The sequence below is a fragment of the Cynoglossus semilaevis genome, chromosome 17, assembly GCF_000523025.1.
Source record: "Cynoglossus semilaevis isolate Cse_v1.0 chromosome 17, Cse_v1.0, whole genome shotgun sequence".
In the NCBI taxonomy this organism is placed as follows: Eukaryota; Metazoa; Chordata; class Actinopteri; order Pleuronectiformes; family Cynoglossidae; genus Cynoglossus; species Cynoglossus semilaevis.
In genome coordinates this window covers 12014044-12028235 of record NC_024323.1, presented here as the reverse complement: position 1 = coordinate 12028235, position 14192 = coordinate 12014044, and the positions used below count along the sequence as shown (strand labels likewise).

Here is a 14192-nt window from a genome sequence, read left to right as displayed (position 1 = left end):
GAAAGTGTAAAAAAAAGAACTTCTATCTATCTATCTAAATCGTTCTGCTTGTGTCTGTCTTTAAAGGAGAGCTGCAGGAAGTGCCATGTCCAGTGGAAGCAGCACATGGGCAAGACGTGCGAGCAGGTCCTTGAGAGGGACGAGATTCGCACCAGGATTCTCTTGTAAGTATCTCAGACCTGACAGAGGGTCTGAGCTGAACAGACCAGGAGCCGGTAGATCCTGGGCACGACATACCACTGAAACGATTATCCTGGTAAACATATTTAAGGACTAGTAATTCCTATAGTGACACCACCCACTGCATTAAGGAACGCCAGAGTTCTGAGAGCACTTTGAGCTACGTAGCAAAATATCATCACAGAGTTTATTTTGGTCCCAGTCTCTGCTCACGCTCCATTCCAAATATCACCTGAGACGTGAAGTGCTGAGTAAACTGCTCAGTTTCCAGACGGCACATCCAGGAAGTGCAGTGGCCAGCTGCTTCCTGTGCCCCAGCGGGACCACCAACAGCACTTCCTGTTATGAGCCTTAAGCAGATCATCTTATTTCCTGGTGGTGAAGGAGAAAGGAAGTGGCCCTGGTGGAAACATTAGTGGATCAGAGTCTGAGCAGCACGGTGTGGTGATTGTTTAAACAGAGTTTGAATGTTTTCTCCATTTGTGCAGAAACACTCAGAAACACTCGCTTCTAGCTCCAAACAAATACTACTACTACTACTACGACTACTAAAGTCTCCACCTGACTTGACTTGAAGTTTGACTAAAAACTTTGTCCTTGAGACACACAGGAGAATGATAAAAAAACAGCAGCGCAGGTTTGCAGATGTTGAGACTGTTGGAAATCCATTTTGTTTTCTGCTTATCTCTCTCTACGACTCTCTCTAACTTTCGTCTTTGTGCTGCAGCGAGGAGCGAATGACCGCCGCCAGAGTCAGGAAGTGTGTCAAGTGCACCACCGGCTTGGTCAAGTCCGAAGGATGCAACCGTCTGCTGTGCCGCTGTGGCAGCGCCATGTGCTATCTCTGCCGCGAGCTTATCACCGGCTACAACCACTTCTGCCAACACGCCCGTTCTCCTGGCGCCCCCTGCCGACACTGTCGCAAGTGTTCCCTGTGGACCGACCCCACGGTAAATGATAAAAACTGGTTTGTCAGGTTTTGATTCCGCTGGAGTGATGAAATAACATTTCCTGCTCTTTGTTTTCATTTAAAAGACAATCACTTACTCTCTCTCTCTCTCCACACTTTGACCCCGAGCATCTGACACTGCGGCAGCGCAGCATCAACCTGGACAGTTTCACTGGCACTTGACTCCAGCAATTAGTCCCTGAGAAGTTAATGAGCTGGAGCTGCTCCAGTGTCTCTGCAGAGGCACCTGACTGAGCCAAGAGCAGCTCCAAAGAGGAGGCTCTGCTGCCTTCTTAGATTATGTTTTTTTTTTACTGAGTCACTGCATTGGTGCTGTCAGAATATTACTCATCATAGAGGTGTTGTTGTTCTGTTTTGGTTTTTTTTTCTGCTACTACTGTTTTATCATCTTCCCTACGTTTGTGTCTCTGCAGCAACAAGACGAGGAAATCATTCAGGAGATCCAGAGGGAAGGAGAGGCAGAGCTGACTAAGAAAAGTGCCGGTGAGTTCAGATACACCTCGATATGTTCGGTGGTTATGAGTGGACACCATGACATGCATCATATCAGTATAGTGAGAATCTCTAAATCATTTAATGCATAATATTAACATTAACGGGACATTTTTAGATTGACTACTGAACAGATTCAACCTTGTGATGTTGTACATGTCACAGTAGAATTTAGGCACCGATCATGTTCCTTCCATCAAACACAAACCACTACAGAGTTGGTGAACTCTCTTCCCTGACCCCGGCAACAGTGTTCTTCTTCTGCTGCTTCCTCCCTGTCATCATGTGTTCAGACGTGTTGGTCGTTTGCATTATTTTTTGTTTAATTGCTTATTTCATTTGTGTATAGTGTCAAACATGGGTGAAAATGTTGAGCCAGATTTTTTTGTTTCTTTCAGATAATGCAGAGAAGAGAGTGGGTCCTTCTCCGGTCATCGCAGCAAAGCGTCCGCGTGTGGGTCCGCCACCCGAAAACCAACCCAACCCCAACAACCAACCTGCTCTTATACCTCCTCCTCGACCTCTTCCTCGACCTCTTCCTCCTCCTCCCCCACACCCTCAGCCTCACCCTCAGGCGGTACAGGCTCCCCTCTTCGTCCCTCCACACGCCCACTACCCTCCACCGCCCAACCAGGTAGCCAGGTTTTACATCCCACAGAGGCTGCGCCCAGCTCCCTACGTGCCCCACCAGCCGCACATGCCCCATATGAACAACTTCAACAACAACCACAACTATCATCACCACAACCACAACCCTCCCGTCAACCCCACCCAGTTCCTCCAAAACTTGGACGGAATGGATCTGCCGATGCACTACGGACCGGCCCATCGACACTACAGAGGCTTCTGAAAGATGGTCATCTCTGACGTGTGTGTAAGTGTGCGTGGATGTGTGTCAACCACTGAGGTCATCAGTACACAAACACGGTACAAACACTCTGTGGAGGAAGAGACGTCTTCTCAGTTAGGTGTCACTTAATCAGGACATGTTTTCACATTTTTTAGGCTGCACTGTTTCTCTCTTTCTTCCATCCGTAACAGCTACTGTACGCTCTTACACACACACACACACACACACACACACTGTTGCACACCTTGCCTTCATGTGCTGAACATGGGACTTCAGTAATGTCGGCAAAGCAGTCATCATGCGTTTTTTTTCCTCCTCATATATCGGAGTTGAACTGATACTAATGGTTGGGATTTTCTCTTTATACAAATATTTTTGAGTACAGAAAATTACAGATAACATTCCCTTCTGTATGTTTTGGATTTCTAATAAAGATTTCTGTTCACCTCCTGGTCAGACTTCTGATCTAATGCAAATGAATAAAAGAAAATGTGCCTATAGAAGTATTCACACCACTTGGAATTTCAAGTATCAAAATGACACTAAGATACTTAATTTCAGAAGAGGTTAAAACCTCATGTTTGTTTTTTTTTTAATGCTGAATTCATTTAAGAGCCATGTGTGAACTTTTCTATCCTGTCTGGAAGTCGTTGTCTTCGACCAGTTTGTCTTCCTCTGCCCCTCCCTCTCTCCTTTCTTCTTGTCACCCTGCATTTAGAAAAAGGGGCTGACTCATGACAACTGAGCCTCGGGGCTCAGCACCAATCACATGACAGAAGAGTCCTCTCCTCCAATCACAGCACAGCGACTGCGGGGGCTTTGTCAAGTCATGAATGCAGGGACTTTTTTTGTTCAACCACAAGTGTGCTGCTGCTGCTCCGAGTGTGACAAATCGCTTTGCTACACACACGCCTGCAGAGTCAACACACTCACCGCCTCTTCTTTCCATGGTCGTCTGTTCAACGTAGCCAAATGAGCCCCCCCCCCATCTCCCCGACCCCCAGTACAGCCCCGGGGTTCTAATACTGTTAGTCATGGGTGATGTGAAGCAGACTGTGTTTTTTGTGGGAGTCAGAATTACAGTTTAATCAGATTTAGTTTCTGCTGACACCAGCCGTGCTGTTGTGAGTTACATTTGTTCACTGTATTTATAACAAAGACACATAAAGACGTGCAGGGACTTCTATAAATACCGCTGTATTCACAAGTACTGCTTACATTAGGCTCATTTTACTTCTAACCAAAAACCATCATGGTGTCATTGGATCAGCTTAACAGCATTTTGGGTTTCAGCCTCCAGGGACGACAAATGTTTGCACCAAACTGCACAGATGTCCATTGTTTGTCCTAAAGCAAATGACTAGATGACTATCATGAACAAATGATGTTAAGGCTCCACAGTCAATGTGACAACAGCAACAATTGCCTCTCTGTGTTTTAGGTCATAATTTAAGTTGTATTCTAGTTTTAGTTTTTCTTTTGAAACAGCTGTCATTGACAACATGGACTGTAGGGAATCTTGTGTTTTTCTCAGTATTGTTCTACAGTCTGTAGTCATGTATGTTTAACCTTATTTACGTCATACATGTTGTACCAAAACAATGACAGTTTTTTATTCAAACTGCTAAAATAACAGGTTCTGGCCCTTTCTTTGAATAGCTGGTGCTTTTTTTATGCCGTGAATGGGTTTTTGATAAGAAGCTATTTGAGCTGCATTTTGTCAGTGTTTTTCTTTTTTTATAAACTACACATGACGTCCATATCTGCGCCGCCACCTGAGGAGATATAATACTCTTTCTTCCGGCTAAGAAAAAAAAAAAAAAAGAGAGAACACTGTGGTCTGCACTGTATTTACACAAGATTAAAAACGTGTGTGTATTTGTTTGTGTACCCTGACTAGTCCACAGAGACCACTGGTATTTGGTGTTTTGCTCCCTAGACGCCCTCTGTTTTACCTCCTCTAACAATGTTTGCGCTTGTTATTGATCGCCTGTATCGTAATGACTCAGTGTGTGTGTACCTGGTATTTCTGTACATACTTATATTTTTGAGATTGACTTGGCACAGATTTTTTAGAGGATGTTCTTCCTGATGCAAACCCGTAGACTTACAGCTTGCCACTAGGCCTTTGCTTATTTGCCCTCAGGATCCTCCGTATGGTGGGCATTTCGGAGGCCTGATTCTAAATCCTACAGGTACCAGCTTTATGTATTTACTTTGTATACAATTTGCCTCATAGCAGTGAACAGCTGAGTCTGCTTTGAATGGTCGAACAAGAAAAAATACAAAAAAAATATGCCTAAATCTATTGGGGTTTTTTTTTTGGTGGGGGGTTAGAATACGGTAAGAAACAGTAAGTTAATTATAGAATAAACATTAAAATAACAAAAAATACTTTATAACACTATTCTGTCTATGAATCAAAAAAAGATTTTCCCTTCTTTTCCATCTAACATTCGACATATCCACGAGATTACAAACGATGTTGTCATTAGGGGGCACTCTCACGTAAAGTGTACGCAGCTGTCGTAAACGTTTAGAGAGAAACAACGTCAACAACAGACCAGAGATGTCTGTATAAGACAGAGCACGACGCTAAAAAGTATTGTTATTCTTGAAAGGTAAGTAGACAGTAACAACAACACCGATTAATGCTAAGCATATTAGTTTGGAGTTAAAGCCAATTGTGTGATGTATAAAACGGCCACGAACTCAAACTGGCGGGACTGTACGTTGACACCCCCCTCCTCCCAATCCCATAGCCTCGTCTACGAGCTAACTGGCTAAACAGTACAAGCTAATGTTTTTTTAATTTGTGATAAACTATGAAATTCGCACTAACGTGATACATGAGCGAGCACGTTAGCATTATTAGCTTATCCTAGCTCTGTTTTTAAATATATAGCGCACTCATGCTAACATCGCTAGTCACGCTAGCGTTGTAATGCTAACGTTCTAGGTTTCTGCACACCCCAGCCACATAAACACGTTGCTAAGCTACACTGTGTTTTCACACTAGCATTTTAATTCACACATTATGTTCTGTTGTTGTATTTGTAAAGCTAAGTCAGAAGAAGTTTGTAATAAATTGTCCACAGTAGGTGTAAAGGTATGTTCAAATCTCTCTCTCTCGTTCCATGTATGAAGATCAGACATGGCTTACCACCCAGCACTGACGTGTGCTGCTCCAACACATCCTTTAAAGAGATTAGTGTTTGACCCAGTGACCCACTGACAGGCTGCCTGACCACGTGAGGGACAGAAAAAGACCAGTGGATGGAGATTTGGTTCCAGTCAGTAGGATTATAGGGAAGGTGGTCAGATAAAAGGTAATTGGCACACACACACATTCGCACATGTATGTCGTCAGCAGGTGATGACAGATATTTAAGCGTAGAATAAGCTCGGCAGAATTTTATCTTCATTTCCTCAACTCCCTCTGAGATCTAAGGCAGACACCTCTTTAATCTTTCTCCTTGCTGCTCCTCCTGCTTCACTGTCTTCAGCTTCTGCCCCATCACCCCTTCACACCGACCCTCCTCCAACCAAACACACACACACACACACTCAAGCTTTGTACAGCCCTCAGTCATCCTGCAATTTGCAAGTAATGAAGCTTTTTGACATTTCTGGCCCTGACAACGCTACACACACACACACACTCTCTTGTGCCTCTTCTCATCACATTTCTGTGCTTCAAGCAGCTGCTGTTTCCATAGTAACCAGGCGGTTGGTCGGGGATGGGATGCGGGTGGAAATGGCAGCCATTTTACACACATCCTCTCGTTATTAAAACCTTCATGAATACTTTTTTCCCCTCCCTCTCTTCTCCCCTCCCCTCCGTCCCTCATTTGACTGGTGTATTTTCCCTGCAAAACCACTGCAGTCAATTCTGCAATCTGGGTCAAATTTTGAATGACTCATCTTTTCAGTAAACTCATTCAGAAGAGTCAGTGGGAAAGAGAGAGAGAGAGAGAGAGAAAGTTGAAGAAAACAATCTGATTAAAGCAGGCAGAGTAAGGGAGATTAGATAGACGGGTGGTGTGTGTTTGTTTTGCTGTGCAGGGTGTCCCTCTGGGACTTGTGAGGCTGAGGGGGGAAGTGGATTAGAGACCTGTTCTGGTGCTCTGGAGGCTCCATCATTACATTACTGTTCTGACTCATGTTTGTGTGTGTGTGTGTGGGTGTGTGTGAGTGCGACTCTTTGGAGGGGGTTGCCCTTTCTCCACACTAGAATAAATGTTTCAACACAAAGGCTTCATTCAGGAGGAGACAGGAAAAAGTGTATGTATGTATGTATGTGTGTGCGTGTGTAAGTAGGACAGCACATGGAGCTGCTGCGGTCAGAAACTGGCAGGAGACCAAGACTGAAACTCTGTGATTATGTGAGAAATGGTGAGGACAGAGACGGCTGTGATTTCAGACCTGTGCAGGTCGAAGGACCAAATGCACATTAAAAAGTGAACAAACAGAGACTTCTGTCCACCCGGCATTTATGATTCTAACACATGTTTATACCGAACTGGATTTGAATGAGAGAGTTTTTTGTTTGGTTTATTTTAGTCTTCTAACGTCATGTTGAAGTCCACGTTGTATAAATGTGCACGACAGAGCCAAGAAACAGTAAGGTTTGCACTTCTGTTTTTTTCCCCTCTGGCACTACGAGGAAAAAGAGATAAAATAACAGACCTCTAACATTTGGACCATTTTGGCCTGTAGAGTAATTGAAATAGAATGAAAGAGAAAAATGTGAGTGAAATCTTTTTAGCGGCACATAAAAATTGTCTCCTGTGACCCAACTGTTAGTAGTGACCCCGTCTTTCGGCATGCATTGTTTTAGGAGGGTTCTTTTCAAAGTGTGGGGCGGGGCCCCACTGGGGGAACGGGCGTGACAAACAGGAGGAGATTTTCAACGTTAAAGTGATGATAGTAAAACTGCACTTTTATTTTGTCTTTTTGAACTTATCTTTTTGAATACTATAACTTATTTGATAGAAAATCCATCCTCGTTCAAAAATGGACATTTGTTTTATGATGTAACCGCAAGAAAATTGTTTGACTAAAAAGAAAGTCACCACAGAAACGTGTAGCTTTTCAAATCCCAGTTTTATTGGTCGTTGGATTTCAGGTGAACCAATGGCACGAGAGAGATTAATCCACAATAGTGAAAGAAAAAAAAAATTATACAAAATAATACAAAAGGAAGTTCCAGTTATACAAAGCAAAGGTGTGGCCATTTTTACTTTTTCCCCAAAGAACTGCGCAAAAACTCAAGAGTAAGGCACAGTCATTACCACATGGTTACCCTTCCACATCCGTTTGTCTAAGCCATGGTCTGGGTTATCTTGGAGATGCTGGTTTCCAACCAAAATAACCAGTCCTTTTACTTACATGAGATCCTCAGCCCTTTTTACAGAAACAAAAAATGTTGGGATTCAGAGCCACGACAATGGCGTCTGCACAGATTTCTATTTTAGAGGATTGTTTAAAATTGTGCAAAGACCTAATAATTCTAGGCCAAGACAAGCTCTAACTGTACTGTTTAAAATAAAAAATAATAATGTTGAAGCAAATACTTCTGTTGCTAAGTGAATTGTGGAGAAAGCAGGATTAGAAAGGGCAGAGAATCAAAGAGGGCAGGACCTGTGGGTGCAACTTGCTACAAGACTGCGTAACAGACATTCCAGTTAAAGAAACAACAACAACATCATCATTCTGCTTCTGCTCAAACTCATCCCGTCAACACAGCACTGATGAGATAGAAAGTAAATAAAATACAAACACAATTTAGTCACAAGCCTTCATGGCTCCGCCAAAAGATCAAAACGGAAATTAAAACCCAACGAAAAATCAAAGCAGAATTAGTGTTATTTAATATTTTTCTACGGGCACTCTCACGGCTCTTTTGGTTACGTGTCAAGGCTCTTCAGTGAGTGCACAAACGGATGACGACATTTTCGTTTAGCACCAGGTGAGATGGCAGCTGTTTTTGTCCAGTATCACAGGTTTGGTGCAGATAAAGGCAAAGGTTTAAGGTTTGGTCGAGGGATTAGAAAAAAGCAGCTTTCAAAAGAAACGGTTCACACGTCACCTCGCTCCGCTTCGAACTGTACTACCATGATAATGTCTGTGCCTCGGAGAGAGTAAAAAGAAGTGAAGTCAGGTGTTTCTCTGTGTAAGACATTTAAGTGCAGCAAACATCAGTGATTCAAATAACGTAGAAAAAAAAAAGTGGACGTAGCCGTCAGTGGGAAACACAGGAAGTGTTCAACTGATTTTGAAAGATGTGTTTTTCCCTAATGCTTTTCCAGAATTGATTTATCACATAAGTATAATTCTTTTCTGCGTATTTTATTGTTCAATCTTGGCACGTTTTTTGTTTCTATTGGATCTAAACGATTGTGTAATTTTCTATGATAGCTGAAGGAAAATCATTGATAAAGAACAACAGTAATGATCCCCATCTCTGTTATATCATATATATCAGTTTTCCTCTAAATACGAATGACAAAACAGACCTTAAAAAAAAAAACAGAAACCAGCGGAACACTTCCAGTTGTTTCCCAGAACCTTACTAATTGCTTCATCCACTTAATATTATTCCCCTATTTATAAATGTGACTATTCCATGTTTGAGTGTCACAATACTGCTCCTAGGACAATTGGGTTATTATTTAGAGGAAAGGGAAGAGGATGACTTTTTTTTTTAAACTTCCTACATCCTGTTTGGTTCAGCAAAGGGAACCAACCACAGAGCTGCAGTACGAAAAGAAAACCTGCTTTACATTTGAATACGTTATAGTTGAGATGAACAGAGGAATAACGAACCCATCGGTTACATCGTGTGTGATATCTTTACCATCATAAGATCTACTCCAGTTTTACCATTTAGTCGTCGCACCGAGGCAACGAGTCCTGCATGTGAACACAAACACGCTCAGCTCGGTCGGGCAAAGGCCGAAGACCGTTTTTTTTCCCACAAAAGCCAACCTGCGTTAAAAAAAAACAAACATTTACTCATCGTCGTGAAGCAGCTGAAACGGACTTAATCCAGGAGTGTTTGTTTGTTTGTTTGTTTGTGAGATTAAATCATTAAATCAGGTGGAAACGGCTCCACCAGACCAGGACAGACGCCATAAATACACAAACACAAACAGACCAGGGAGAACACTGCGCTCTAGCAGAGGGGCAGTCTGGTTCTAAGGTGAAGGAGGGGGAGGGTGACAGGTCAAGCAGTAAAGTGGATCAAAGTGGGGGTAGGTGGCAGGAGGGGTGTACGGCCCCTTGATAAATATGGCAACAGATGAACGTTGGCACTGCAGAGCAGAGCTGGGAAAAGTAAGGATAAAAAGGGGATAAGGGAGTCAAAAAATGAAAAGACATCTCTCATTCCGTCCTTCTATCGTTTCTTTTCTCTCTGTGCAGTTCAGCAACAAAAACAGTCATAACGATATAATATAGGAAGTGGTGGACAGGTAGATGAATGGACGGGTAGTGCTGCTGTGCCACATCATTTTAATCACACTTTCACTCATTCGTTCGTTCGTTCATTCCCTCGCTTTCATTCATTCGTTCGTTCGTTCATTCCCTCGCATCGCAGCAGTGTGCTTTCCCATCATCCCTCAGTACTCCCAGAGTGTGGCTGTCTCCAGGTCGTCAGCGTTGGCCTTAAGCACGCCAGCGTGGTCGCCACGAAGGTACTTGCCGTCGGCAGCGTGGCGGATGGCCAGCTTGTTGTAGTCACAGAACTCGAAGAGGAAGTCAACCGGCGTGTCGCTGCTGCTCACCACCGACTGCTCGTTCCCCACCATCCAGTATTTGCCGGTGGTGTCTGGAAAACAGGAGGTGGAGAGGAGAGCATGGGTTAGGTGGCCTGTTGAGTTTGGTCTGTTTGGCTCTGGGACTTTAATAAATTGAACGGACAGAACGGATCACATTTCTGATCTTCTTAAGGCAACAGTTAAACCGACCTTGCAGGCTGTAGCCCCCGTCTCTGAACTCCAGAGTGAAGTAGTCATAGGAGGAGCGGTTGGAGTCCAGAGTCCCTGTCACCTTCCTGCAGCCGATGAAGCCGTGCTCACCGCGCAGCACGATGATGGGGCGGTTGATCAGTTTCATGATGAACTCCTCTGTCTCGCCTGGTGGACAAAGGATTAAAATGCATTTCATGAGTGCAATTATGGGATTCTCTTTTCTGTGTCATCACAGTACTTCCTGTTTCATGTCTAACATCCCTTGTCCAACATGTCCAGGATATATCCAAGGACATGCTCATTTCTAAGACTTCACTCAGTCTAAAGCTTAAAATGATTAACCCTAAAATTCTGATTTTTAATTAATCTTATCAAAGCTTAAATTAAAGATAAGATTAACCCTTGTACTTTCATTTAAAATTCTGATTTTTAATTAATCTTATGCAGAGAAGAAAATGCAGCAACACAAACTGTGTTTTTTGGCAGCGGGGCTTTTCATCACCATGAAGTGCTGAGTGTTCCTGCATCTCATTTGAAAAATTGTGTGCATTGCAACTCGTGTCAGAAACCTCAGCACCGCCTCTGCCAACAGCCCCTCATCAGGGAAGTGCAGAACGACGGGATCGTTTCAGCTTTGATCCAGCAGCTCTGGAGCATCGTCTCATCTGTTTGCTGACTGCGCGTCTGTGTTGCAGAAAATGCGGCCGCTAGGAAAATTGATCCAGCTGCTCTAAGACTTTTGATCGCTTAGAGAATCTTGCATTTAACATTGCATACCATCTTTTAAAAAAGAAAATGACTGCAGCGTTACAACAGATTTGTTTTTATACACCAAGAAGGATCAGTATTAATGTTTTTGTTCATTTCTTTTGCCGTAGAGAATATTTACTTTTCTTTACCATAGTGAAAACCACACAAATTAGCAATAACTCTGTATTCACTGTTACTAGCTTTAAAGCACTCGACACTCACCGGCAGAGTCCATGGTTGCTGCTAACTGTCCATTCTTCTTAGCGGCCACGTATTTCCCATTGGCGGCCCGAAGAGTCAGCCTCTTCCCACGCCACTCAATGTCAAAGTAGCAATTAGCCGACCTGCGGAAAGTAGAAAGTAAAAGCCTGAGTGATTGGAGGGATTATTGTATTTGCTCGGTGCATATTTAGACATGCCGTCATAGCTTTGTGTAGGTGTCAGGTTTGAGCAAATACTCGCATTCAGGACTTTAGTTACCCAGAAATACTACACCAAGGCGCTTTACTCCGAGTGTGAGTAATTGTTGGGTAACTGGATCGGCAGGATCAGTGAACAAGGATAAGCTCATATTCTTTGGTTTAGTTCAATAAAGAAGCTGCTTAAATCCTTTCACTTGGCAGAGAAGTCAGGTTTTACTTTCGAGCGTAGCTCAAACATTCTCGGATATGAACTCAGCTTGGCTTTTGCAACATTTTTCCAAAAAACCCGCAGGAGTTTTCAGTGTGAAAACAATCCTGTGGTCTAATCAGGACTGAGGCAAAGCTAAAGAATGTGATGGAGAAACAGGGAGCTGTGCAGCGTGACCTCTGTCCACGACCCTATCCTAAAAGATGGACGACTTGAAGATTCAGAGTTAACTAAGGACACATGCTTTACAACCACACAAATAAGATTTACTGCCATTTCTAATATTTAGACCAGACATAGGAATAAAATGACTTCTTGGCTCTTTGAAGAGAAATTTAAGTTGGATGAGTTTAAAAAAAAAAACCTTAAAGGATAATAAATAGCACTGCATTAATGTTGTTTATGAGTCAAAGCTCAGCAGGAGGATGGCAAAATGTTCCTTATGAGGTTCAACCTAGAGGTTAAAAGAGTTTTTTTCTGGAGTTGTTAAAGCAAAAAGCAACATAACCGAGGTCTTCGCTGTAAATAGCAAAAATAAAGCCTTTTTTGTCAACATAACCGAGGTCTTCGCTGTAAATGAGAGGCATGAGTCAAGAAAACATGATTTTTTTTGTGTGTAAAAGATTTTAGTAAAAGCCATGTTATTTTGTGTGCATAAGATTTTAGTAAAAGCCATGTTATTTAAGCACAAAAGAAAAGTGTATCCTGCTTCTGAATCAGTCTGGGCCCCAACATCCAGAAGCACTAGGTCAAGGGTCAGAAGGTCAGAGGTTAATGGCACTCTGGCTGTGTACAGCCATCACAGGAAAGTTACACCCCAGAGGTTGAACTTTCATATAAACACACTTGATCATCATCGTGCCACTTATCATGGATGTTACTGTGAGATCAGTTGAACTGCAGCTCATGTTACACACGGACGACTTAGACAGAGAGGAGCAGGTGGGATTGTTGGGAATTCTGTGGTTCTTACTTGGTGGAGGCGGTGCACTGCAGCCCACCGTTGGCAGTGAGAGTCCAGTACTTCCCAGCAGCGGTCCGAAACGCACACTTCCTGTTTTCACGGCAAATCTCCACCTGGAACACTTCCTGGTCACCTTCCTCATCCTGATTGGCTGAGAGGTCCATACCTGGGTGGTGTCAGGAAGCAGGCGGTTAGCACATGGATGTAGGTGGGTGGGTGGGGGTGGGGGGGCTACAAATAGCCACAAAAGACTGCTATTAAAACAAACACGGGTGCAGACAAACACACAGCGTGGTGGGAATAAACTGTTCATCACACCCACACACTTCCTCTGGTCATGTTCAGACACACTCAGAGAGCAGACAGCTGGCATTAGTGAAGGATTTGAAGAGTACACACACACACACACACACACACACACACATCTGGTAGTCCTGATAGACCCCCGTCTAGTTCAAAGCATATCTCATCATTGACGAATCATCAGAAATTCAGAGATTTTAGAGATTTACTTTAACCGAGGAACAACGTGTGAGCTTAAAATATTCAACCGGCAAATGAACATTTAAACAGTTTCACAGTCAAGTTGAGTGACGTTTGAATACAGAAGTCAACGTGACTGCGATAAAGAGGACGGCGATGGTCCACGAGCCGAGGGGGTCTCCTCTGTCCAAGCAGTAAAATCGCAGCAGGAGAACGGAGGGGAATTTCCCACGGAGCAGGTGTTGCTTTACGACGGGCCACGTTGTTAGAGGAAAGTTTTTTTATGAGACTAAACCAGAATATTAGAGTCCAAGAACATGTCTCAGATTTGGAGACACTCCGTGGATCCAGTGTGTCTTCCCATTTTTCTTGCAATTTATTTTACAGTAAGTCTGGGTGGGTATCAGTAGAGTAAACAGTTAACCCTAATCCATAATCTGTGGGAGGATAATGAAGTACCCAGCGAAAACACTAGGGGGAGATCGTAGAAACTCCATAAAGTTAGACAGAAAGAACCATTAGTTACCTCTGGAGAAGGAACCATCAACTGTACAACTGTTTTTGCATCACATGGAACTGTTTTCAGTCATGGCTGAGAATGCAGTTGAGCTCAGGGCAGTCAGGCAGACGCCGCTTAAGCTCTTAGGAGCAACAAAAGAGGTAAACAAACACGAGTCGACCAAAGGGATGCACAAATATACACAACCGTCCAGTGAACTGTATCACCCCCCCCTCACAAACACACACACATTCATTTAAGGACACACAATGTGAGCTTTGTATATGATGAAGTCGTGACACAGATGGACCTATAGCCCGAGGGCTGGACACAGAGAGAGACAGAGAAGGGAGGGAAAAAAAAAAGATGAAGCCTGTGTTTGAGCACTGTGTAAATGTGTG

The 14192-nt window shown here is 43.3% G+C and overlaps 2 protein-coding genes across 4 annotated transcripts in view; one reads left to right on the top strand and one right to left on the bottom strand.

The window, feature by feature from the left end:
- Positions 1 to 4792, top strand: part of rnf216 (ring finger protein 216) — a 15983-nt gene extending 11191 nt beyond the window's left edge. Inside the window, exons 15-18 of one of the 2 annotated variants that reach the window (XM_025064297.1) lie at positions 67 to 164; positions 908 to 1130; positions 1564 to 1633; positions 2041 to 4792. In XM_025064297.1, the coding sequence (XP_024920065.1) occupies positions 67 to 164; positions 908 to 1130; positions 1564 to 1633; positions 2041 to 2492 (843 nt within the window). In that variant the 3' untranslated portion in view covers positions 2493 to 4792. The remainder of the gene's footprint in view (positions 1 to 66; positions 165 to 907; positions 1131 to 1563; positions 1634 to 2040) is intronic. The other variant, XM_008330235.3, reaches the window with a different exon arrangement.
- Positions 4793 to 7579: 2787 nt separating this feature from the next.
- The window catches only part of fscn1a (fascin actin-bundling protein 1a), a 17084-nt gene continuing 10471 nt past the window's right edge, over positions 7580 to 14192 (bottom strand). Inside the window, exons 2-6 of one of the 2 annotated variants that reach the window (XR_003052386.1) lie at positions 12819 to 12975; positions 11438 to 11559; positions 10463 to 10630; positions 10052 to 10323; positions 7580 to 10021 (exon numbers count right to left, since the gene is read on the bottom strand). Coding sequence is in view for 1 of the 2 variants with exons in the window: in XM_008330219.3 (XP_008328441.1) it covers positions 10115 to 10323; positions 10463 to 10630; positions 11438 to 11559; positions 12819 to 12975 (656 nt within the window). In the remaining variant the exon portion in view is untranslated. The other variant, XM_008330219.3, reaches the window with a different exon arrangement.